At 44.9% G+C, this 13,324-nt stretch overlaps 1 protein-coding gene across 1 annotated transcript in view; it reads left to right on the top strand.

Moving 5' to 3' along the window:
- The window catches only part of Adamts17 (ADAM metallopeptidase with thrombospondin type 1 motif 17), a 307,289-nt gene that overhangs the window by 212,917 nt on the left and 81,048 nt on the right, over window positions 1-13,324 (top strand). The window contains exons 14-15 of the mRNA XM_027408107.2: window positions 1,724-1,851; window positions 7,223-7,343. Coding sequence (XP_027263908.1) covers window positions 1,724-1,851; window positions 7,223-7,343 — 249 coding nt within the window. The remainder of the gene's footprint in view (window positions 1-1,723; window positions 1,852-7,222; window positions 7,344-13,324) is intronic.

Here is a 13,324-nt window from a genome sequence, read left to right as displayed (position 1 = left end):
GCCATCAAAAATGACTCACTGGGGAAGGCTGGTGGAAACAAAGAGCCCAGCAAGGTAGCATAAGGTCTCTGTGGCTCTCTAAAGGTTTCCTTTCAAAACAATCCCATAAATCCCATAGAGTTGGGTGGTAGAAGAGGCAAGAAGGCGCATTACTCTTACAGAGATGTGAACCATCCAGTTGCTCAAGTACATTTACGAAATCCTGTGAGCTGCAGTTCTAGTTCTGATCTAGGGACAGGAGATGGAAACATGCCCCCTGTCCCCTAATGGTTCCTGTACTTCACTGAAACTCTTTCTCCAAAATATTTGCACCTGGAAGTCTTTCAAACTGAGACTATTTTGGACTTGGCAGTATTTTCATATACAAAAGGAGATATCTTTGTGATGGGACACAAATCGAAACATGAATTTTATTCATGGCATATATACATGTTATACACATAGCATAAACATAACCTTACATTTTTTATTTAGTGTACCTGTATTTTGACTTCTATCACATGAGGGCAGGTGTGGAATTTTCCATTTGTAATGTCATATGAGAATTCAGAAAGTTTCAAGATTTGAAGTTTTTTGGACCTTAGTCTTTAGTATTTCATTATCAATGGAACCTGCCTATAAGAACACCCCCTCCTTTTTTTTTATTTTTGAGACAGGATTTTCTGTAGCTTTGGGGCTTGTCCTGGAACACTCTCTGTAGTCCAGGCTGGCCTGGAACTCACAGAGATCCGCCTGCCTCTGCCTCCTGGTTGCTGGGATTAAAGGCGTGCGCCACCAATGCCCGGCAAGAAATCCCTTTATATCTAGGATTTGCTCAAACAATTCTAGGGCACCAGGCCAATGACCTGGGCTTGAATGGATGTATATACCAAGTGCATGTTGTATCCTGTGGCAGGGTGGCAGGAGAGAGAGCTCTGGTTTGGAAGCTTCGACGTTGATAACAGCCTCCTAAAGAGCCAAGTAGAAAGAGGGATCCGCAGGCAGAGGGAGCTGCATGGACAAAGGCAGAAAAGCTTAGCATGTTCTATAAACTCACATTGTTCCAGAAGCAGAGGGAACATGGGCTTCCGTCTAGCTGCTGGCATGACTCTCCTGAGTTGTCACTGTGATCTCTGTGTCCCCGTTCTAGACCTTCATTCTGTTTCTTCCAGGACCTTCAGGCTTCTTATCACAGCTCTGCAGCCACTGCCTAGCAGCTGGGGCAAATAGGGAATGGAGCACTAAAATGTCTTCAGGGGAAACACCTAACAATCTTAGGGAAACCACTGTCCCAGAGACCACAATGCCTGTTTCCCCTACCTGGGGCATTCTTGTTCACCCTCCTCTACTTTCCCATTGCCACAGCAGCAGGCCCCAGCCTCAGATTTAACACACAGTCTCCTCTGCAGAGGCAAGCTAGTTCACAACTGTACCTTTGTGCAGCTGGTGTGTTTAATGATTGCACGAAAAGAAAATGCCATGTCTCTGCAAATGAGGAGAGCCAAGAGGAGGAAGCCTATAGAGCTGCTGGCTCTGTCATTTACTGAGGCAGGGCATGTTGTTCTGTGTGCTATTTTAAACGTCCAAGGGAGCAGGTGGCTGTACCTAAGAACAGGGCTAAGTGACTGTGTCCTTTACCTACACTAATCGTTCTGCCCTTGGGTTCATTGTTCATATGTGCTTGCTCCCCACATTCCCCACATACCACCTCCCAGTCAACAGCCAGCACCCTTTCCCTCCTCAGATAAGCCGTGTGAACTCTACTGCTCACCCCTCGGAAAGGAGTCCCCGCTGCTGGTGGCTGACAGGGTCCTGGATGGCACACCCTGTGGACCCTACGAGACTGACCTCTGCGTGTATGGCAGATGCCAGGTGACTTGCTTTTCCTACTGTCCTTGGTGGGGCTGTGAAGAAAGATTCCCTCTTCCCTTTGAGGATCAGGGGGAGTAAGTTTTCTCAAAGAGGTCCATGCTGCCCTCTGTAGCCAGTGGCCACCAGCGCAAGTCCTGCCCTCAGGCAGTGACTAAGCATCATGCCTGTGGCAGTCCTAACCAGCAGCCTCCTGAAACTATTCAAAAATTCCTCTAGACACATCATGATTCCTACAAAGAGCTGGTGAGTATGAGATAGTAGTGGAGAATTCTACAAACTTAGTTCTATACTTAGGGGCACTGAGCAAGCACCTGTGCAGACAGTGTCCAGGGAGGTGTACGTGCCTGGCCTCTGGGGAGCCCTCCACCCTCTGGGATGTGGATCCCCAAGTCATGATCTGTTAGGAGATTGACAAATAGCCAAAGCAAGGCAGAAGGGAGAAAGAAGAAAGAAGCACTTTTTTGGCCTCTTGTCAATCTCTGCTCATCCAAAGGAACATCTCCTGGTGTGGTGACTCAAGAAGGGAGGATGGAGATGCTATCGCTTTTCAATGGCCTGTGGGATACAGCTCAGGTGAAGCAGCCTCTGCCTTCAGGGGTCACCTCCTGATGACTCAGCCCAGCCTGAGCGTGTGAAGAGTCCTGGTGACTAACTCTACTCAAGCAGCTGTGGTGAAGTGCATAGGCTGCTTATAAACAATGGAACTATTTCCCATAGTTCTGGAGGCATAGAAGTTCAGGGTCTCAGCATGGGGCACACTTGGCTTCAGTGAGAGTGCACTTCTCATGAATGGTTTCTTGTTGTTCCATCCTCACATGACAGAGGGGGTATAGCTGCTCTCTGAGACCTCTTTTAGAAGATACTAATCCCATCCATGAGGGTTCTGCCTTCAGGGCCTTTGGGAAAAGGTCCAGTTCCTAAAAACATCACCTCGGGCATGATAGGAACTGGGGAGTACACGTTTTCAGTCCTCTATCCCCAGGGAGCCTCCTTCCTCAGTCCTTGTCACCCTGTGTCATCACTGTATCCCTGTCAAGTGAGCCCAGCAACAGCTGTTAGAGACAGACACAGATAGATGCACAATTAGTGTCTCAGATGGCTCCTGCAGAAACATTTGCAACCTTAGTGGGTGTTCTCCCTGCATAGTCCAAGCCAGTCACAGACTGGTTAATTTTCCAAGGAAACATTTAACAAGGCCCTAGCTCATCTGGCATTGCCTGGCTTTGTTATCAAACAGAAATATGCTGAGTGCCCACGCATGTTGGCAAGGACACCTTCCAGGGAAAAGGGCACCAAGGAGTTCTTGAGCAGGACCTTCGGGGATACTGTTATGTGGCAAAGAATGTTCCAGGCCCCGTTCTTGGACAGCATGAAGAAAGCCTTTATCATTATTACTGAAACAAAGCATTGCTGACAGTTCTCAGGAAGCCTGCTAGCAGGCCAAATGTAGGGTTTGTTTCCTTCCCAATTACATGCTTGCCTGGATCATCCTGCAAGTTGGCACATTGCAAACCAATGATGTAATTCTTTTGCTGGCAGCTTTACAAGTCAAAGCTCTTGTACCCTTTAGGGCAGTGCCAGCTGAGCCACCCCAGCCTCTTGCAGGCATCTGCTTCGGTATTCTTGCCAGCAAGAATGTACTTCTAAGAATCCTGAGATTCTCCAGCCAATGAGGCCTATGTTCATTCTGAACACAACTTCAGCTCCCAGTAGTCTATGCCAATGAGCATGTCCCTGAAATTGGATTCAACCTCGGGCTTTTCAGCTGAGAATGTTCCATGTACTGTGACAATGGATCTCTCAGATCCTTGTCCAGATGTGAACCCTGTGTACACCATGGAAAGGAAGGCCCAGAGGTACAGCAGTGGCATGAATATTATGGGAGTAACCAACCACTTTCTGGTTGGATGTAAGCTGTACTCCACAGGAGAAAATACATGCCTGGTACTACAAATCTGGCTATAAACCTGTGGCTAGGAAACTCACAGGTCCCAGGGGTGGACTTGCTAGTATTATTCTGCTAAATGAACAGATTATCAGACTTTCTTCTATATTCATGTTCCTGTGTCCATACATTAGTGTGGTGTTGGGTTCTCATTAGAGGCTGTTCTTTGTGCAGTGGAATATGGTTAATGCAGAAACTCACATCTGATCAAAGGGCAGAAAGTAAGTGTCTGCAGAGTTCTTAGCCACAAATGGGATGTTTTTATTACCCCCTGAAGGATCAGCAAGTATTGCAGAAAGATTATAAGAGTCAAATATTGGGGAGGATTGTTGTAAAAACAGTGTCTTCTGGACACGACAGGACCACTGCACTCAAACTGGAGCAGCTGTGGTTGTACACTTAAGACCTGCATAAGATCAAGCCCATGCACATTATAGCATGGAGGTAGGAGAGATTCATGAGGCCCCCACACCTAACTGAGGAGCTATTAACCATCAATGGTTTCTGGGGGATGGAGAATCACTTTTCTCTAAGGATGTGGTCATGCTCCAATGGATGCCACCACACCCATGAACATATAGACAGCAAAAATTTGACTCCATGGGGTACTTTTTCAAGGGAAAAAAGGGGATGGAAAGTTGGAAGGAAATAGGGATGTAGGGGTGGGTCTGGGAGGAGTGAGGGTAAGTATGAACAAAATGTATTATATGAAATACCTTGAGAATTAATAAAAATATATTTTAAACTCCAAGATAATCCCAAAGTAAAACAACCAAAAAACATAAAGAGCTGGTGAATGTAAAGGAGAAAATGAAATACTGCCCTAGAAAAAGCCAGTGAGAGGGGCCTGACTGAGAAGACTGAGGAGGACTGAACAGGGTGACTATCTTCTCTCTGGAGAAGATGGGAAGTTTGGGAGAATCCTGGTAGAACTAAGGACTGAGCTCTCCCAGCAGAAGCAGGAAGAATGAGGCGGCCTCAATCTAGACATGAAAACACAGGGTAGGGGAATGTGAGAAACAGGTCTAACCCAGGGAATCAGACCCAGGGAGAATTTAGGTTTACTCAAAGTGTGATAGGGACACTGAGGAGAAGAGCAAAGTGATCTCTGACCCTGAAATTGGTTGTGGTAGAGCCTGAGTAGAAGAGACTTACAGAAGCTCATCTTGCTGAGAGGAGCTGGGGAGCTTGTAAGACCTACTAGGAGGTGATTAGATTCTGGGTGCATTTGGAGAAGGAAGGTGTGTTCAACTTTAGCAATGCTGTGACCAAATACCTGAAAAATCTACCGCAGAAGAGGAAGTATTTACCTAAGCTCGGTTTCTGAGGCTTCAGTCCACTGTGGCAAACAAAAGCTGGGCAGAGCAGAGCATTTCATGCCAGTTCACACCAGTGTCTAGAGAATGTCTGGGCCAGACTTTTTTTTCTTTTTCCTCTGCCTTGGGATGCCTTGGGTCTCCCCCCCTTAGTTATTCCTCCCTGGTACACCCCCAGAAATAAACCCATAGGCTTGATTTACTAGTATCCTAGACACTTTTTTGTGCTAATCAAGGGTGACAGTCATTGGGGAAGAGAAGCTGAGATGGTCTGTAAGAGACTCCAGAATCCCCGGATCTTGCCATGTTTGAAGGGTTCTGGAACCAATCCTCAGTGATACAGAGAGACAAGCACATACAAACAGGAGATAGTGAGGGCGGTACACTGTGACAAATTCTACAAAGAAGGTCAAAGAGGAGGAGGACTAGGCCTTGGCCATAGGAGGCTTTTGCTGATGGCGATAGTGCAAAATTTGTAAGCATGGAATCCAGGATTCTAATCAGTAGAGACCAATACTTACCATTTCTAGGTAAAATACGGCCCCACACACATGGCCTGCCATGGCCCCCTGAAGCACATGGCTCTGAACTAGATCTCTTTTGCCTTAAATCTGCATGCCACAGGCACTGTCTTGACTAGAGAGAACCTATGCTTAGCTTTCCAGTTCCTTGCCATCTTGTGCTTTCAATTATACCACAAGGCACTCCTGTCCTTAGTTGTCACACACCCTCACTTCTCCAGCAGAACAGCCCCCTGACCAGCACATGCTGGCCAGGAGTTTGAGAGCTCAACAATGGTGCCCTGAAGATTATTTAAGGGCAAAGTAATGAGAAAACTGGAAAGGATGACCCAGGATTGTCAGGATGCTGTGGGAAGGCTTTGGAGCATTTACTGTTTGGAGGGTCCTTGGGTTCAGTCATCTTGGGCTCATAAGTGCAGTCATTAAAACTCCACCAACATTCAGAAGTCATGGCTTCAAATTGTGCTTTCTGGTAGCTTCCCTTTCAAAAGAAAACTGTCTGCCCCTGCCAAATATATTATAGACTACTTCCACTGACTTGAGCAAAGAGAGAAAATGCCCTAGTGGCCAAGTACTTTGGCTGTTGCCCTTTGGGCATCAGATTTGCTACTGTCCTAACATGGATATCCTTGCAGGCCTGGAATCCAAATGCAAGAGGTGAAAAACATTGCACCAGGCAGCATGGACACAATGTGAAGGCCTGCCCCAGCCCTAGAAACTGACAGATAACCTAAGGGGCCATCTAACTTGTATCTGTTCACTACTGATGTGCAAACCTCCCTTCATTGCCATTGGGACAAGCTATGGTGACCACATGGGGTGTTTACATAGACAATCTGAGCTGCTTAATCAGGAAACCCAGTGAATTGCAATGCAAGCAGCCAGCAGTGAAGCCAGAGACCTTCTGTGACCGAATGGGAGTGGTTTAGAAATCATAGGGACCCGGTGGAAGAAATAGGGCAGCCAAAAGGAAGCAGATCCAGGTAATAGAGAGAGGCTGGGGTGGGAAGCCAGTCCTGGTGCTGGCTTGTGGCTGTGCCACCAATAACCTGGATATAGTAACAGACACAGAAGTGGCATGCAGACTCTCACATATAATTTTAGCAATGAGGAATTGGCTGAGCTTCCTGCTCTGAGCAAACCCTATGATCTGGGATGCTCCATCTCTTGGACCTTTGTCAGGTTACACTGAGCAACTTCACAGAATAAGAAGTAAGGCAGCAGCATGGTGTGACCACACCCTACTACCTGAATTACCACACTGATGTTTCTGCTGTGATAAAGTAAAGTTGAGTAGTCCTAACTTCTCAGGCACACATAGATGATATTTCTATAGATGCTTTATGGTTGCAGGGCTCCTTTATTCCATAATGCATGTTTTAAAACATATTTGATAAAAAGATAAAAAGGCAAACATCTGATCTGAATTCTGGTGGTTGTTGGGTTTGTTTTTTGTTTTTCTCTTCTGAATTTAATGACAATTAAAATTCCTCTCAGCTAAATCAGTCCCACAAAGTCCAGCAGGTCATCCGCTTCAAAATAGCACTGAATCTTAAAACACAGGTGAACCTAGCTCTTTGGTTTTCTAGAAAATTGGCTGTGATGGCATCATCGGTTCTGCGGCCAAAGAAGACAGGTGTGGTGTCTGCAGCGGGGATGGCAAGACCTGCCGTGTGGTGAAGGGTGATTTCAGCCACTCCCGGGGTACAGGTGAGTGCTGGGCCTAAGCTAATATATGCTATCTACTTAATCGTGTTTGCCCCAGTGCTAGTGGTTGCATGACGTTTTGTATGTCACACTAAGACACCGAGCTTTCTTGAGCTTTCCATCCAGAAGTGGTTTGCTGATCTTCTGTCATAGAGGGTGTCAGCTGGCGATATTCAGTAGGGGTACTGAGAGCATCTATGGGAGAGAATGAGGAAGAATAGGCAGGCAAACGACCTACTGAGTGACCTCTCAAAGCCTTGATGAGAGTTCACTCACTAACGTCACCAAAAGTGATGCCATCAGGGGAACATGAACTGAGTAAATCTGAGCTGAAAAACAACTATTTTAATTCCTACAAGTTGCTTTGCATAGAAACATGTCAATTCAATTTGACCCAATGAGAGAACAGAACCATAGCTGTAAGTCCTTGTCTCACACAACAGCCCATAGGATAAGGCAAAGTTGGCACATGTCTTCCCTGAGTAGATAGACAGCTTGGTCTACAGGAACGTGCCATTTAGAAAGTATGAAAAGGACACACTATTCAGGGCCTTCCCTGAGATAACAATCCCAGAGATAACTGCAAATGAAAAATTAAAATTAAAAACAGAATGTCAGGGGCAAAGAGATGCTCAGGTGGTAAAGGCACTTGCTGCAAAGCTTCAACATGACCTGAGTTCAAACCCCAGAACCCACATGATGGAAACAGAGAACCAACTCCCACAAGGTAACATTTGACCTCTACATACACACTATGGCACATGTACATGAGCATACATGTGTATACCCACACACACACACACACACACACACACACACACACTAAATGAATGTTAGAATCTATGTATATCACATTGTTCCAGAGAGAAATGGAAGGAGCTACCACTGGAGTGAGTTCATCCGGGGAGGCTGTGCCCTCTGGAACTGAATTGTCCAGTACAACATGCGCTGGACACTCAAGTCTTCCCAAATTTAAAACATAATTGGCTGAAATTAAACCAACTTAAAAATTATGGCCACATTGCAGGTTCCCAGCTGCCAGCAGGGATGGTGGGTCTTAATCAGACAGTTGAAGAACATCTTTGTTGTCATAGAAAGTCTCCACAGATGGCACAGCTGTAAAACTTAGCTAATCTCTTCTGTTTGCTTCCATGTGTCTCTGGCCACCCTGGATTTGCCTTGTGTAATTATTGCAGATGCGAATAAAATCCCCACAGTTGGCAAGAGGTTACTATTTAGTGTTGATTTCTTTGGGTAAATACAAGCATTAGAAGCCATATTTGGAATCATCAAGATGGCTCTTCAGGTAAAGGTACTTGCTGCCAACCCTGATGGCAAGAATTCAACCCCACAAAGGGGAAGGAGAGAACTGACTCCTAAAAGTTGTCCTCTGACCTCCACCTGAGCACTATAACGAGTAGGGCTCACTCATGCATACAAGCGTGTGCATGTGCACACAGACACACACACACACACACACACACACACACACACACAATAACAACGACAACAATAATAAAGAGAAGCCTCGTTTAAATAGAAGGTTATGTTATCCTTTATTAATCAGAACTGAGTGAAGGTCTGTCTTTCTGCATTAGATGGGTTGAGCACAGCCACACCCACCCCTCCCCATTGTTTGGTTCAGTAGAACACTAAAGAAGGTTCTATCACAACCTTTGAGATCCCCTACCATGTGGGACATAGCAGCTCACATGTCAGACAGTCCAGGTTAGGACAAAACTTTCATTTTGGCTTAGGAAGATGCTTCCTCCTCCCACGGTAGTACTTCCTCCCCTCCTCCCTTCTCTATCTACCCAGTGCTGGGCTCCATCTGTATGTTCCCCCACCCCGGGGGAGTGTGAGCTTCTGTGGCTGTGGAAGTAAGTCTCCCAAGGAAAGAAAATCACATTGGGAGCTTCTTTGGGGACCAGGACTTTTAGCTTAATATGCTTAGTTCTGGCTGCTAGAGTGTAGATCCTTCCCGCCCTCCTCCCTGCCCCCAACAAACCTTCGGAGGAAGGCAAGCAAGCATTAGCTTCATCTGCCTGTGACCTTGTCACTTCTGAGCAGCTGGCTGCCAATGGCATGCTTTAATTTTAAAGCACAAGGCAGGAGGGGTTTTGTCTTGTTTTGATGTTTAAATCTTTACCTCTAGAGTCTGTGAGCGTGAGATCATATCAGTGTGGATTTGGTTTATTAACAATATGTGTGTAATGTTAATTATTGACTGCTTAGGATTTGATGTTCTAGACCTGCATAAACATAGTATACTGACAATGGGTCAACTGCACACTAACCCCCACCCAGGGAACATTTATTTGCATGTATAGATTTCAATATCCGACATACAGACATCGAAGTTAGCAGTCACCACGTTGGTAACAGCAGAGGTGGGGCACCATGCCAGGGCCTGCATATAGGTCAGTTATAAAAGCTGGTTTAAAAAGTAAATAGCCGCCAGAGTAAAGACACTTCTGACTGAAGGTGAATCCATATATTTGAATGAAACTCAGCAGAGAATTTCTGTGTAGGTCCCAGGTCATGTGACCCCAGTCAAGTGGATTTGCTTATCTTGTTGGTACAGATAGGAAGGTAACTTTCATCTGTGCCCAGCTCTGAGGAAAGATGATGGAAGGAATGTCTTATCATCCTTCAGGGTGAATATCAAAGAGAAACACCATACAGAGAGATAAACCAACGTCAAATGCAGGAATTTTGCCAGGTCCTGCATGAAGGCCTGACCCCAGCCTGAACTCTCCCAGGTTTGCTTACAAAGGCCCCTGAGTGGAGAGTCCAGGGTAGGTACACACAGTGCCCTAGATAAGCAAGAAACCTATGCTGGAAGACCTCAGTACGGCTTCCTAAGTGTAGAATGTCCTGAGCAGACAAGGGCTTTTAGCTGTTCATTGGTAGAAGAAACCAGCTCAAACTGACCTTCTAATGGATGGGCTTCCAAATTCTCAAGCCTTCAACCAGACTGAAGTAGCTAGGTTATTTGAATTTAGTGGGTTGAAATTTTCTGCTGTGAGGCTTTTCCTTCACGCGTGAACTTGTCATTTTAATGTTGTCATCTTTATTCCATCCTGCTCTTTGGAACTGAAAAGGTGACTGGTTCCCATGGACATCCAGTATGCAGCCAGCCCAAAGTTCCCACCAAGGCCCAACCAGGATGCCTGATGGGTTCTGAATCCCTTTGCACTTTGTTCTTAAAGAGACAGTAGGTTCCTATCAGAGGCTGACATATGGTCTTTCTTTTTCAAAATGGATAGATGCACATTGTGGTGTGTCTTCAACAATTAGCATCTGGGCCACATCCTGAGCTCTATTCTCCATCTCTAGGTGTGGGGAATGTCTGTTCCATGGGAAAGTTCATGGTTATATGATGGTACTAAAGCTTAGTTCTACTGTGATGAAGAAGAACTAAAATGTGCACAAACCAACTGCAACCTTTTTCTTTTTCTCAGTCAAGAATAATCTTTGTATGAAGGTGTCCACATGTGTGATGGCAAAGGCGATTCCCAAGTGTTTCTCATGTAAGATATTTGACTATATGGCATGGCCCTGAAGGTGACATGCTTGGTGTGGGGCTCTAGCTTACATGCTTGAGTGTTTTCTGAATAGAATTAGTGGGAATGAGTCATGAATGAAGCCATGGGTAAAACAAAGGCCAATGACCACTTATATAGGACACATACAGACCAATTGCCAACAATGAAAAACTAAATTAAAACCAATATTAAAGACAAAAGAACCATGAATTGAGAGGCTAAAAAAAATATCATTTAGGGTCCCACAGGTATTCTTATCAATCACATTTGGTACTTTAGCAAAAAAAAAAAAAAAAAAAAAAAAAAAAAAAAAAAAAAAGCTAAGACAAGGAAGCTAGTCTTGCCTCCCTCTTAGGGAAGTTTCCAAATCTCCCTATCACTGGACTGGATTATCCTGTTGGCAGAGGGGATCTTGATGCCTTCCTGGTGGAGATGAAGGCAGTGGCCTTGATCTGACCTGACTATACTGACCACATATTCCAAGGGTCAAGTAAAGCATGGATTAGGTTCATGGGCTTCTTGAGTGCAATGAGGTCGTCCCAGCTATAATCAAGAACCACCTTGACAAACACAGATGGTCCCCAACTCACAATATTTCACACCACAGTTTATCAGCTTCATAGCCCTGAGGAAGCCATCCATTTTCAATAGGACCTGGACTTTGAATTTTGGATCTCATTCTGTTCCAGGCTTGCAGTTTGCAGTATAATCCTCTCCCATGATGCTGTGGCAGCCAGTCACTGTTCCTACAAGATCACACTTGCACGCACTTTTGACTTTAAGATATTCTCAACTCACAATGGGTGCTTCAGGATGTGACCCAATTATACACTGACAAGTCTGAATTCTCATAAACAATTTTTGTCAATCGAGAAAAGCAAAAACTTAGCAAAAATCCTTTCTGGACATCCTATGCTTTGTTTAACAAAATAAAATCTCTTTGTTTCCCCATTCATTTGATACAACACAAAAAAAAGAATGTCAGAACATCATCAGGATTAGACTTCTATTCTAACATCTCGTGATGTTTTTCCTCGGTATTTAGTCAATACTGCTTAACAATAAAACTATAGACCCAAATCTTCTAGAAGAAAATCTCCTTGGAAAGTTCAGGTAAATGTAATTGCACAGGGGGAAAAAGCCCATAACCTGACAATATTAACTGGTAGAATCAAGACAGACTTGAGGTCACTATTCCTAGGACAGTTGCTTTTGGCAAAAATTGTATGTGTCCTAGAACGATGGCAAGGGCTTGATCCCCCCCCCCATGGCTTCTTCACAAAACCAAATTGTTTCGCTCTTGCTTGGTGACTGAAACTATAATGGGAAATTACTCCAATGTGAAGCCTTGCTCCTTAGTCTAAAATGTGAATCAACCTTCTGTATTCTCAGCATGACTTTCTACTTCTGTTACATTCCATGTGAAAATCTGTGACCAAGTCATGGGACATCTGACCTGTGGGACAAGATGTTTTGGGACTTGGTGATGGCACTCTGTCCCATCCTGATCACTGTTCCTACCACCTAGGTCAGGCTTTGAGCTCTGGGTCAGAGCTGGCAATGAAACAGTGAGAGGCCAGGCCTGCCTTTCATTTCAGGGTCTTTCTCTTTATTGGTTCCTTCTGTGTCAAAACCAGAGAAACTAATTGGGTGTGTTGCTCATGCCTTTAATCCTAGCACTGAGGAGGCAGAGGCAGGTGGATATCTGTGATCTCTATGAGTTCAAGGTCAGACTGGTCTACACGGCAAGTTCTAAGACAACCGAGGCTACATAGAGAGACCCTATCTCAGATAGATAGATAGATAGATAGATAGATAGATACATACATACATACATACATACATACATACATACATACATACATGATAGATGAATGTATGGATAGATAGATAAACATGTAGATAGATACATAGATATGTAGATAGATGATGGATGGATGGATAGATGATAGATAGATAGATAGATAGATAGATAGATAGATAGGAAAAAGAAAAGAACAGAGGAAAAGGTAATAGGAAGGCTAACAGAGCCCACATACCACGGCCACTTCCCTTGGCTTGGTTTGCATATCTGCCCTTAGCTTGCCATTGTTGATGAGCATCTCCGCCCCTGGAGAGGCACGGGAAGAGACAGAAAGCAGATGCCCTTTCAGTGTTGCAACTTATGCCAGAATTAGGTTCAAAAATAGCGTGGTGACCATGCCTGGCTGCAAATGTTCCTTGCTCTGGAATTCGGGAAATCAACTAATCAAGACCTAGGCAGCTCACCACACTGCCTCAGATGCTGCAGGCTCGTGATGCTGATACCAAGCTGTTAGTCACGAAACAGAAGAAAAGACCCTACCCCACCCGTCAGCAGCTGCTTCCCCCAGAATACAGCTCAGTTGCACAAGCTCATCTTATTCCCAAGTGTGTGGCTTCTGGTTTAAATGGAAA

The sequence above is a fragment of the Cricetulus griseus genome, chromosome 3, assembly GCF_003668045.3.
Source record: "Cricetulus griseus strain 17A/GY chromosome 3, alternate assembly CriGri-PICRH-1.0, whole genome shotgun sequence".
In the NCBI taxonomy this organism is placed as follows: Eukaryota; Metazoa; Chordata; class Mammalia; order Rodentia; family Cricetidae; genus Cricetulus; species Cricetulus griseus.
The sequence above is the reverse complement of the archived record's forward strand: the minus strand, read 5'-3'. Positions and strand labels throughout refer to the sequence as shown.